This window comes from Scomber scombrus, chromosome 19 (assembly GCF_963691925.1).
Source record: "Scomber scombrus chromosome 19, fScoSco1.1, whole genome shotgun sequence".
NCBI lineage: Eukaryota > Metazoa > Chordata > Actinopteri > Scombriformes > Scombridae > Scomber > Scomber scombrus.
The window spans coordinates 19,243,566-19,257,374 of record NC_084988.1 but is presented as its reverse complement, the minus strand read 5'-3'; the positions used below and the strand labels follow the sequence as shown (position 1 = coordinate 19,257,374).

The following is a 13,809-nucleotide window of genomic DNA, read 5'->3' as shown; positions in this document are numbered from 1 at the left end:
CTGCAGGCAAGCAGCCAAAAAGCCTGAAAAACATCCCCCTTCATATCACCCCCAACACGCCTCAACTCTCAACTAGATGACAGTAACACACACACACACACACACACACACACACACACACACACACACACTATAGAATGGCAGGACAAAAGAGGGATGATTGCTCTCAAATGTGCTATGGGCCTTATTTTGTTGTTAGGGAATCCGGGTGCACTGGGCCTTATTTTGGCACCCCTTCACTCTTCTTGCTTGCCTCAACCTGCCTCACTGTAGGGCTGTCCTTGTGTGGCACTGCTTCTGTTCCACACACACACACACACACACACACACACACACACACACACACACACACACACACACACACACACACACACACACACACACACACACACACACACACACACACACACACACTCACACACACACACACACACAAAGAGCTTTATCCCCTTATCAGAAAAGGAAGGCTGTGCTCTTTGCTCAAACAGTCTCATGTAGCAACTTCCGCTGTGAGCAGCTTATTTTCAGGCCTGCGAGGGGGATTTTCACACTGCTGATGTCCCCAGAGAGACTGATGCATCTGCCTGTGGGACCAGACAATCCCCCAGCTGTGGCCTGTGAGGGTGAACTATAGATAAAAGCATGCCAAAACTTATACTGATCTCCCTCCAAAAGCTTAGACGGACATGTTTCCCAAAAAAAAAAAAAAAAAAAAACTCTCGACTGTCCACAGTGCTCGCTATGTTTATGACAAAGACTTAGTTTATGTCCCAACAAATAAATAGTCTGTTGATTCAATGCACGGTAATGCCACAATCGTAAAGCTTAATGCATTCATACTGAAAGTGTTACGAGACTGTTATGTAAATGAGTGCAAAGCAGTGTAATGTCTGTGTGGCTAGTATCGACTCATTTAGGCGCAGACGAGACAGCCACAATCACCAGCCAAGGGTAAAAGCCACATCCTTCAGGGTCAGCCTCAAAACAAGAACTTTGATTCGCCCCACTTTAAATACCCAAATGTGTGATTGGTGGCCTTGGGAAACACGGTGCCAAACACACTGATGCTTTTCGAGCTGTGCAATGCCACCATTAATTGAACGAAAAGGGAAGTATGAGAAAAGGAGTCGGAAAGAAGCAGGGTGGGAACAAGAACATCAGGGGTTCAGGTCCGCTAGAGAGGAGGAAGAGGAAGACAGGTGTGCAAAACTTTGCTCAACAGATGTTGAAACGTCCCCAGTGTCTGTTGAGGGCAAACGGAAGTTTGCTCGCAGGCAAGTAGGCCTCGCTGCAACATATGTTCAACTGTCACCCCACATTGTGCTGCAGGGTTTCAAAAGCTAGATAAGGATTCTGTGTTCGTGTCTTCTCAACTCTTAGCTTTCAATATATGAGTGTATACTGCATGGGCTTCCCTAACCTCAAAGGAAAGGTGGATGCATTTTAAGTTGTGGTAATATTGATTTGAGTCAACATGAGCTCATGCAAATATACCATAACTTCCTTGAGCAGAAAAACATAACACTAAGCTGACATTTTGTGGCCTTCAAATTAGAATCTGAAATGCATGCAGACATTTTTTGTATGTAATCCTATACCATACTTACCATAGACTTTACAGTCCAGACATACTTTTCAGTGTTAAGAGTAATACACGCACTCCAAATCAATTCTAGTCTGTTATCAGGGGCCTATCAAGTCCATTTATACGACGAATACAAATATTTACACTTCAAATATATTCAGTGCAGACTTGGGTCAGGGCCAAAGCACGTATTGCCCTTTGCCGTCCAGATAGAGTTTCAGTTTGCCCCTGAAAAAGCGCCCAGCCCTTTACTAAAAAGAGCTTGTGTTTAATGTGTCTCCCTTCGGACGGGAACATATGTTCTTTCTTTCAATGGAGACAGAGACAAACAGACAGAGAAAAGGAGAAAGAGAGTAGAAGTAGAGGGAATAGTGGGGGATGAAGGCAGGAAACAGGTCGTATTGGGTGATCGTTCAGCTGTGGCAGTCAGTGTGTAAGGCCTGGCTGTCACCTTACTGAGCAAACACTGTCTCTGTTTTGAGCTGATACGGGCTTTGTGAAGGGAAGGCTGGGCAAGACTCGAGTCAAGTTTGCTCGGCTGAGTCTAGTCTCAAAACACCGGGTGTAATCTCATGAAAAACAACTTCACACTTTTTGCATCACTTCCACTTCAACCCATTTCCATGCGCTTCAAAGCACCGGGGCAAAAGAGCAAAGCAGCATGCTTCATCTCAAGTTATTCTGCAGAGAAGATAAAGCACTATCAGGAAATAAAAAGACACACATACCAACACACACACACACACACACACATGCACGCACAAAACAAAGCAGGTCTGAGAAAGGCACACCCATTCCTTCAAAACACAGCCATCGCCTTTCAGTGCATCGTTAATACCAGACATTTTATATCAAGCATTTTATTTGTTCTTCATAGACTTCCATAATGCTTTCAGATGATGTGACCGCTACTCTGAGAGGAGGCTAGTAAATCTACAACCTTTAGCGTCCATTTCAGCTCCGGGTGCGTATTGAGCGCTGCTGTTTAGGCCTCATGTGTGCATTGGCCCCCATCTCCCAGCTCTATCTTGTGGTTATGATATCATAATGAGAAAAAAATAGGGCATTCTCTCCTAAGTGCACCCTGACACATTAAATATTCATCCGACCACAGAAACCCCTCTGAAATAGGGTTGGTGTGTAGAGCCTGCACCCCTCTGGCCCTCGGCCCTGCAGGAGTGGAAGTCAAATGTTTGGCGGTCGGAACAGACGCACTGCGGCTAAAGCCAGGGTCAGCCGGCCAAAGACAGCGTATTAACACAAGGTTTAAGTGGAAGATACAGGTGGAGATTCTCTGGTGCTCTATTTCAGAGACTGTAATGATTTAGACAGCTATCAAAACTCCTCTGCTGTTAAATAAAGCTGTTCAGTAAATCAGTAAATCGTTTCCTTCCATTGCTATCTCCACAGCAGTATTCACATCTTATATCAATCAGAATATCAGGCTTCTTAATTTATCTAACATATACTACCTACATATACAGCAGAAGGAAATAGGAGTCTCATCACAATATCTAGCAGTAGTTGTAGCCACAAAAGCCAACAGTTCCTTCCTGTAGTAGCTAAGTATACAAATCAAACTGTCTTAAAAAGATGAGGGGAAGGTGGTGTGAGTGTGTTCCCCACATGTTGGCTTGATTAAAAAAGCATCCAAGAAACAAAGGCGTTGAGTTAGGAACGAGTGTTTCAACAAATGAGAGAAAAGCAGCGCAAGAAAGGGAGAAAGAAAGTTTACAGCCTCCTCCCAGTTGATTAGTAGTGTTAACAGCGACTGTGGGCTTCGGGTTAATGAGCTCCAGGCCTTATTCTAATGAAGCCTCTGCTCCCCAAAAATCACCCTCTCACAGCCCACTAAACCCCCCTACTGGAAGCTGCATAGAGCGTGTCGCCAAACGTAGTGTGTGTCCCTGCCAGCTGGAACGGGGCCACGGGATCCACGGCTAGACTCAAGTGTGTGTGTGTGTGTGTGTGTGTGTGTGTGTGTGTGTGTGTCAGTGTGTTTGTGGGCAGCTGAATGATCACTTTCATCCCTAAAGAGCCAACCAATTCATCTTAGACCACCATTGGCCGCAGAAAAACTGACCAATTATCATTTTTTTCCCTGCCTGTCTGTGTTTTTTTCCAACCAGTGAGCGGTGGGATGTATCATTTCCCTGACCTCAGCCGTTTGAGGTGGTGTAAATCTCTTAATAACTACACAAGGACACATATAGGGGCTATATTTGGAGGGCTGCTTCCCCTGGCCGCCCCTGCTCTGGACTAGAACAGACAGTAGCCACAGTGTCTATGCGGGTGATGGAGCCTGGACCTGGCGCTGTGTGTGTGTGTGTGTGTGTGTGTGTGTGTGTGTGTGTGTGTGTGTGTGTGTGTGTGTGTGTGTGTGTGTGTGTGTGTGTGTGTAAGTGTGTGTACGTGTGTGTAAGTGTGTGTGCGTGAGAGTGGGTGAGTGAGTGAGAACTCTGGCCTTCATTCCTTCCATCACTGTTTAAAGAGAAGGCAGACTGTGAGCATGAATAAAAAAGATATTACAGAGCGTGAGTCCGCCCAGGATATGTTCCTGAGTAACGGCACGGAGCAAAACTGGTGGGACGGTGGGTGGAATCACACACACACACTGTCTTTTTCTTTGGGAAAACAAACAGCTGGAGAGCAGCAACAGAACTGCTGTCTCTGCTCAGACAGATTAGTCATGACTGAGTCGTTCTCTTTCTCACACACGCTCACACACGTAAAGTGCAAGCAAACTGCTGAAAAAGTTCTGAGGTGTTTTGAATTTGGGCAGCAGGGATTTGGACTTAAGATCCGAGATGATTTCAATGCCTGGCCGCACTTAGACATTGTGTCTGTACATGCGCGCCTGTGTCCCCTGTGTCTGATCCCATGTGTGGTGGTGGTGGGGTGGTGGGGGTGGGGGGCGTCAAAGCTAGATATTTCTATATTGTTCATAAAGACAGGATGGAAGGGAGGCGGTGGGCACAAACAAATGGACAGAGCGGTAAACGAGAGCAAACTTTACCCATGGGTCAGCCTCCGAGGGAAGATATATTGCCCATGGGTCAGTGTAGAGAAAGGACGGGCAAAATCCATATTGGTCCGTCTGCCTTGCCCCCTTTATATAGTGATAAAATATTCAAATCCAGCCATTACTTCACATTAGGCTACTCTGTAGAGATGCCAGGGAGAAAACCACAGAATGTATACATGCCGGTTCACACACAGTTTTGGTGCATTGATAGTTACATTAAAATGTCTTCCTCCCATTAGAGGAATAACCCTCATCCGGACTGACGTCTGACATTTAAAGGTGTGTTCACATGTAGAGCATGTGCACGTATGTATGTGTGTGTGTGTGTGTGTGTGTGTGTGTGTGTGTGTGTACATGTGTATTTGTACATGTAAGCGTACATGTGAGTGTCTTCATAAAAAGCATGATCAGAGGTTGTTGTTTTTTTCCCTTATCATCTCCCTGAACGGGACATCAAAGCGATAAGAAGCGCTAAGTGTGTTGGTTAGTTTTCCGGGTCTGGATAAAAGAAGTGCAGGAGATATGCTTCACTTAGTCAGAGTTAAATCTCACCTCCTACGTTCGCACACACACACACACACACACACACACACACACACACACACACACACACACACACACACACACACACACACACACACACACACACACACACACACACACACACACACACACACAAAAGCTCTCTCTCTCTCTCTGTCTTTCTCTTTCTCTCCGTTATGTTTAAGACTGATGACTATATGGTCTGGTAGCTTTGTCTGGGTGTTTCCTTCTGACTAAGTGCTGTGTCAGTCAGTGTGTGTGTATGTGTGTGTGTGGTAGTTAGTGGGGTCACATCTACTCACTATATCTTGTTTTTTAAGCAAGATTGCAAGATTTAAATCACTTTACTTAAGCAGTTCATGGAAATGCCTGATGTAGCCATTCATTGTTCATTATTTCTTTCACTTTTGGGAAAAACAGCATTCCTCCAGCAATTATTTTCAACCACTTATGCTATCGTTATCTGCTGATGACGCGGCAGCAGGTGCAGTTTTGGTAACACTTAGTGTCTAGCCAATGTATTTCAAGGTCTGCTAACACTCTAATAATATTTTTGTTTTGGAGGCTAAAAACACGGAAACAGTGTATCTTCCCCCCGACTCCCCTTATATAACTTCATCCTGTGTGTGAATTACAATAGAGGAAATTGATGGTCACAGTCCAAGTTGATTTTACATTAATTACACTTCAGACAGGTGAAGAAATGTTGTTTTGCCTGGACATGTCAAACTGCCCGGCTCCATTAAGAAATTTGGGGAGAAGAGAAGGAAAGGTTTTCCAACAGGACTTGTGTTATTGTTTTTGCTATTTTGGTACAACTGTGGAAATATAAAGTCCACTTGGTGCCATTTTCCTGGTTGTGTAGGAGGTAAATTTGGCAGTCCTTCGCTCCTCTCTTACCTGTCCTCTTTATATGGTTGTTTCAGGGCACAGAGTGAAGATAGAAGACCCTCAGAAGATGCAGTTCTCGGACAGGCTGTCAGAGATCGAGCGCTACCAGCGGACTATGCGGATAGGCCCAGTGAACAATAATCCCCGCCCCATCCACCAAACCCACCTCAGCACCACACAAGGTGAGGACCGCTGATACCTACAATCACAACCTACCATCATCCCCATAATCACCACAACACTGTAAAGCTAATAAATCCGCTCACATTGACCGCTATTTCCTAGAAGTAAATAATTCCTCGAATAAGACAAACATATTTTGCTTTATTTGGCCCGAGGGTAAGTAATCTGTAAAACAAATCTGTTACACATCAACACAGTACGTACTGTTCACCCAACATTAAACTAAGCCAAGTGCCCTTCATGTACGTTTCCTCCACGGGGGGCTTTCAAGTTCGGTTCCACTAATCTGGGAGCTCTTATATGTGTTGGCTGCTCGAGGGGAAGCTCATGTCAGCTCTGTCCCCGGATGCCCTGCGTTGGTGGGTCCGGGCCCCACAGCGTGCTGGGTTGAGTCTGTGGCCAGGTGGCACGGCGGATGCTGCCAACCGAGCTTGGCCTGGGTGCTGATGCTGGCCTCCGCACACCGCACACTACAGCCTCAGGAATGTAACAGCCGCCCGCTACCTTGGCAATCACGTCACTCTCAGACTGGTCGAATGTGGGGGCTGGAGGGGGGGTGGGGTGAAGCTGAGTGCTCAGACTGAGGTGGTGCGATGGCGGGGAGGGGGTTGTTTCAAGCTTACGTGTGTGTGTGTACTGTGAAGCAGCTGCGTGGGTGACAGTTCGAGTTTAGAGTTGAAGATGAGTGTTCATTCTCCGTCATTTGTCACAACCTCTTTAACAGGATGCCACGTCTGGAAGCGTGCAGACTAAACACACACACACACACACACACACATGCACGCACGCACACATGCACGCACACACACACACACACACACACACACAGATTTACACACACAGTATGCTCTCCTCTCCCGCCCACGCTCTAGTTCTCATGCTAGCTAATGAATCTCATTACCTTTGTATCAGCATGTTGCTGTGTACAGGAGGGCTTGTTTGGGAGCGCTGGGCCGTGTGTGGGTGGAACTCTATCAGTGTGTATCACAGCCATACACCACAGTTTGGCCTTGCACTTAGCTTAGCCACTGCTGAGTCACCTATCTAACAGCTGACTGTGGAGAACACAGGGTCTTTTACCCTGCTCCCCCCATGTCCTTACTTACTGTTGATATTGATTTTGTTCCCTCGCACAGCCTGTACCGAGCAGAAAACATGTCAGCCCTTTTAGAAACACCACCGACTGGTTACGCTGAAAATAAACAGTGTGGAGCTTCAACACAATACAGCCACTGTGATGATAATTTTTTGATGGTTTAGCATTTGGCGTGAGCTCAGTAGGGCGTCTGCCAATAAAAAGCCCCCTGCAGCTAAGCTTATACAGGGAGCTTTAAGATTTTGAGGGCTGACTTAAATAAGAGGGGGGGTGCTCTGGTCGGCAGAGAGAGGTGTACAGACTTGGTTCAGACAGCAGATGAGGAGCAGTCCTTTGCTCTACTCTTGTCTGCCTAACATAGGATTAAGGCAGGAATTAGAGTGTCATAGACTTATCAGGCTTCAAAGGGCTGCGATGTTGCAACACACACATGTACAGTACATACACCGTGAGCAGAGACAACACATTAACATCAGTTGGAACTGTTGGACCTGTCAGAGGCAGCGAAGTGCTCGAGCTTCATGTTACAGCTGCCGGTGACTGGAAGCCGCGTATAAGAGGTGCCTGCGAGTGAGACGGGAGAAGGGGAAGGGCTGTTAAAACCACACACCTTAATCTGTGGTATTACCATCATGACGGCATACCGCAGGGCAACAGTGGTAAAATAATTAAATAACAGAGCAGAGGGCCCTTTCCCCTCCCACCTCCTCGTCTATCTTTGGAGTAGGCAGACTGGAGATGTATGTCACGGCAAAGATCACACAGAGCACTCCCATATGTGAAGGAATCAGGCGCAGACAACAACACTGCAGTATTACAAGAGCAGCTCAAACTAAAATAGGCTTGTTGTAATAAATCCCATTCAGAGAAACAGGGAGGTGTTTACATATAAACAGCGCACACGTCTGTGCTGTTGGCAGCTCTGCCAGACACTGTTGTATTTTGCAGATACTTTTAATCCCGGGGCCTGTTTGTTTGGGAATTGCTGGCTGATAGATCGCCCATCACCACGTTATAATTAAATGGATTCCCGTCTCGCTGTTACAAAAGATGTTTTCCATTATCCCAGGCAGGAACCTTATATTTTCCCTTGAAGGCGACTAAATAAGAAAATACAGTGTCATCTCCTCCTAAAGCCCCCTTGCTTCATTTTGTTGTTTGAGGCATGAAATACTGTCTCAGTTTTGTTGTCAACAGGACATGTCTCCAGACATCTCCTCAACACTACTCAGGATTCTTAAATCAGACAAGACGCACACACACACACAGACGATTGCACCATAGGCTCATTGAAAATACAAAACACACACACTCACACAAGCACACACACACACACACAGATCTGTGCTAGTGTTGCAAATTCTCCGCTAGTGCCCCAGACAGACAGGGTAATTAAGAGCTCATTACAGTGCATGCAGTGACAGGAATCCTGCACGCTGGCAGACGCTGTATACGCTGCTTGTTTTTGTTCTTCTGTGGCCACAGGTAAGCCTGCTAGACATGTAGAATGATTCTTAGCGAGGGCGGAGGGAATGTGTGTGTGTGTGTGTGTGTGTGTGTGTGTGTGTGTGTGTGTGTGTGTGTGTGTGTGTGTGTGTGTGTGTGTGTGTGTGTGTGTGTGTGTGTGTGTGTGTGTGTGTGTGTGTGTGTGTGTGTGGTTGACTAGTGCAGTCAAGTAAATCTGACACTCAGACAATCAAGTACTAAATTGTTATTCTGGTTTTCAAAACCTCAGGTGTGGTACATGTGTATACTATATGTGTCTGTGTGTGGCTCCTTTTGATAAAGAATGTAGTTCATCCTTTAACATCTTAACTGTGACATTGCATTTCTAATACATACGCAGTTCTCGCCAGCTTTAAGAATAGCAAACAGCTGATCGAAATGAGATTTTCCTCAAAGTGCAAAGTGGAAAACAGATTCCCGTTTTACCTTGTTCCATTTTAAATGCAGACAAAACTCAACAAGCCCTTGGCACAGCCTCTAACAGACAGCCGAGACGAAAGCGGCTCTTTTAACTTAAATGTGTTTTAACAGAGAGAGAGGAGGGGGGGAAAAAAGAAATACAGCAGCAATTTAATCATCCAAAAAGAAAGTCCTGGCACTTTTGAGGTGGTATCATTTAACATGTTATTTGTTCCAACACCTGTGTGTTCCACTCTAAAGATGAATATCAGATACTAGCATAACGTTCCGCCATCAAGTCAAGTGCGCAGTGCTTTGATGATGGCCCAAAAGTGTGTGTGCGTGCGCGCGTGTGTGTGTGTCTTTATTTGAGTGTAAGTGTGTGCCTGTCTGTCTGAATGAGTGACTCATGTGGTGATGTTATTAAAAATGTCAGTACAATCTTGCAGAAATAATATATTACACACATCATTTTTTTTAAATGTACTCAGCATTAATCCTCCAAATTCAGTCTCAAAAAAGGAGCAAACCTCTCTATTAGTGTCACTTCCACAAATGTTGGTACCGCTGGCTTCCTCCTGCACAACTGGCACACATCTGGTGCAGCTGTGCTTTGGCCTTTCTCAGTTCAGTATGTTCAGGTTGTGGCCTCTGGACTGGACTTTACTTGAGAAAGTCCTGTTTGATGAAGGACCAGCCCAATGTAGCCGGGCCCCTCCCGCCTCGTCCACAGTGACCACACTGTTTACTCCACATAAACAAGCTGGCCGGCCCCCCAGGTTCGAGGCGGCACTCCGCTACTGCCGCAGCAGAGAGGCTCACACTAATTCACACATCCAGAATGACATGATCAGCCAATTAGAAGCAAGAGCGAGACAGGAAATTAGCACCGTCAGGTAGCTGTGGTGTGGACTTTAGAGTATAGCCGTCACACTAGTTGGGTTTCATGCTGATTTCTGCCAAACCCAAGCAGGAAGCTGGCCCACTGAGGCCAATACAACCAAAACTAGCAGGAATCTGGACCAGTCCTTTAGACACTCTGTTTTACTTCTGCACTCCACTATTTACATAATATGTCAATGGCCGCCACAGAGTTTATTTGTTATGGTGCCTGAAAGCTTCACTTGTGGTTACTCTCTTTTTGTGACCCTGAGATGAATAATTCAAACTGAAAATGTTTCTGTTCTTTGACACAAAAAAAGAGAATCTTTTGATGCTGCCTCCTTGGTTAAGAGAAAAAAAAGAAGAAAGAAAAAGAGAAGTGAGAGCGAGTTGTTTTTTACCAGACTCTACTGTTTGTGTAAGTTATAATTTCACATCAGAGTCGGGCTGAGTTTTACATTTCAGCAATTACAGAAACTACATGTGTGCCATGAACAGTCTCTATTGAGTCTGGGGAGAGGGGAAGGGAGAGAAGGGGGGTGAGGAGGGAGCTCTCAGAGAGAACATAGGATTTTTCAGCCCATGTGTTTGTTTTTGCTCACGTTATAAGTGAGGGCTCAAAAGACATATCAAATGTCCCACATAGCAGAGCCAAGGCCGTGTTCCTCCCCTCTCTAACACGCTCTCTTTCTCTCTCCTTCCCTCTCTGGCGTCTTTCTTTCTCTCTTGCTTGCTCTCTCACATTCTCTCCCCGTTGCGACGCCTAGGGCCTAAGCGAAACAGGAAGCCAGCACAAGGACCGGCATTCACTGTGTCTCAATGACACGCTTCATTACGGCAGGCGCATTACATGTCTCAGAGGCGTTGCTGGATCCGGAGTCACGAGGATGGACGCCATTTTGGCTCAAACATCTTCTCAGCCACCCCTTTCATCTAAACATGCACTTCAAACACAGCACATGTGTTTATTTGTGTCCTCCCCAAAACTTCACTGGCACCACCCCAAAGCTACTTATTAGTGACGCAGTCGCTGCTTCTTCCCATTTCGGCCCCTGCCTTCCCTACTCCTCAGCTCCGCCCAGGGGTTGGTCCTCTTATTAACAGGGGTAATCTGTGCCTCTGGTATTGACGTTGTCTGCTGGCCAATCAAAATATTTGAAGGAAATGTTTATTTTCTTGAGCGAATCGCACCAGCTGCTTGCAAGCCTTTCTGAATAAGGCCATTTATGTGTAAGAATTTGCCATTGTGAGGCATAGTGCAGGACCTCTCGGTGACTGAGTGCTGATTTGGGCCTTTGCAAAGGAAGTGGAGGAGCTCCGGGGAAGCACAGATCTTACACATGCTGAGCCCAGTGCGGCTATAGGTGAACAGCCCAGCATCACACCCCCATCCCCCCTCTCTCTCTCTGCTTCTGGAATCCTTCTCCGTCCTAATTGCCACTACAGGAGGTTAGGAGTTTACTATATTGCGGTATCTCAACAGCGGAGGGCAGAGTCATAGTGATACCACATGGTTGACTGGTGCTCTCATTAAGATTAGAGTGCAAAGAGAATAAATAGGTTGTATAAAGTGCATGTTTCTGTCCGTGTGATGAAATATTTTAATTTTAGATTTTCAAAAGTGTTCAGAGGCGTGTACACTAGACTTCTGTACAACTCAGGTGTTGTGACTGGCCATGTCCACAGTGCTCCGTGCAAGTTGTCTTGTAACAACTGCACCGTCTCAGACCTAGAGCAAACAGCCCCTGTTTGTTTCAGCCCTCTTGCGGTGTGTCCGTTGAGTGTGAAGCAGGGTCCCACGCGTTGGGCCAGTAGGTCCTCGACCCTACTTCGCTTCGTGACAGCTTGGCCGGACAGGCTAGTGAGTGTCCTGCGCTTCACAGGTCTCCGCTGCCCCTCCAATGTCTCGCCTGAAAGACCCAAAAATATCTCCCATGCACCCATCAAGCATGTTTTTCCAAGCCTGCTCTCACTCTAGTGAGAAAAACCACCCCTCCTCTTCCCAGTCTTCACTGCTCAGTCAGCAGAGGCCAACCTGTGACAGGAAGACACATCTCCAAACCGCCAGATGTCAAGACAGTTTTGACAAGTCTGTCATGAAGGGGTTTTTTTGGATCGTGCTTTAGATTTTTACGGCGCTGTGCACATATACAAAGTTTCTCTGCATTCCAGAAAATATGGAGATTTTACATTCCTGCATGAACACAGTTCCTCCACTGATTACTTCTAATAAGCAGATCCTAGTGTTCACCTATTGTTCATATTGTGTGTTACAGCAGCCCTGTGGCAAGAGCAAATGGACACCCCTGCTCTGAAGCAATGCAAGGTGGAAGAAGACCTAAGACCATGGCCAGGTAAAACACTGCCATGCCCTCTACTACTTCTGTTCACTGTGCTCAGTGTAACCCTGCTGTTGGTCACTCCTTTAAGCCTTTCTTTCACTTTTCCTCACACAAATAGCTCGGTATAAACACAGGAATATACGCACAAACAAGACTTTCCCTCAGTTGACCCCAAATTTTTTGTGACTTTTAAGAAAGCGTGTATGTGCATGTATGTGTGTATGCTGATGAGATAATAGTTGTGTTTGTAAGTTAATCATAACGTGAGGTCCAGTCAACATGTGAAATGAGGTCAGCAGCAAGAAATGGCTTTTAATTACTAAGTGTCAGCAAACAGGCTTGAAAAAAACACAGGCGGTAATTGCAAGATTTTAGACTGCCAAAAACAGTTCACACCTTTCAAATGGTACTTAACAACACCTCGGAGCAAACTAGGGATTTTCAAACTAATTTATTTTAAATAATAGTCAGTGTGTCAGCGTTTCAAATTGAAATAAACAATACTGAAGTGGAGAAGCTGGAAAGGCGGGCATAAAACAGGGCGTGCCATTCGTTGTTACAATTTTGGAGTCTGTTTCGTTTTGCCCGTAGGGCTCTACTACATCCCAGAACATTCCTAAAACGCCACCACCCTGCCTTCTTCTGCCTCTTCTTCTTTTCCTCCCACTCACTCTTTCTTTCAATTGTTTCTTGGCGATTTGGATCTTTGCTGCTGTCTAACATCCCCCTCAGTCTCCTACCCTTCTACCCATCCCCTACACAGAAACCACCACACCACACCAGACGTGCTGAGTCATCCACTCGCACTTTGATGAGGACATACACTCAGAGACACACACACACACACACACACACACACACACACACACACACACACACACACACACACACACACACACACACACACACACACACACACACACACACACACACACACACAGAGAGAGAGAAGAAAGAATAAAACGACTTTTAGATTTGGCTGACTGATCTGGCTTTTTTTCTACAATTAATCAGATATGATTCAATACCTGAGGCAGAAAAACAGAAATACGAACCTGGAATGGGATTACATATTTACAAACAGTACATTACTGGCTGTGCAGGACATTTTTTAGCTAGAGATTCACTGCAAAGCAAAACATCCATAGTGGTTCTAAAAATATGATTAACTGCGATGGTTACAAAAACAAATTTTTGAGATCTTAAAGCCTACATTTGAGATTCTAGTCAAAAGTACAAACAATGTGAAAGAGATGGAAGATAGTGATGCTACCTACAGTCATATAACTTAATTGTTACAGTAACACTTTACGTGATCTTAGGTAAGCAAAACTACACATTACATCACTGGACTACA

At 45.6% G+C, this 13,809-nt stretch overlaps 1 protein-coding gene across 3 annotated transcripts in view; it reads left to right on the top strand.

Annotated features, from left to right (window-relative positions):
• The window catches only part of runx3 (RUNX family transcription factor 3), a 29,156-nt gene that overhangs the window by 11,094 nt on the left and 4,253 nt on the right, over window positions 1-13,809 (top strand). Inside the window, exons 4-5 of one of the 3 annotated variants that reach the window (XM_062440360.1) lie at window positions 6,080-6,226; window positions 12,387-12,464. The exons of 1 other annotated variant lie outside the window; for it this stretch is intronic. In XM_062440360.1, coding sequence (XP_062296344.1) covers window positions 6,080-6,226; window positions 12,387-12,464 — 225 coding nt within the window. The remainder of the gene's footprint in view (window positions 1-6,079; window positions 6,227-12,386; window positions 12,465-13,809) is intronic. One more of the 3 variants, XM_062440362.1, reaches the window with a different exon arrangement.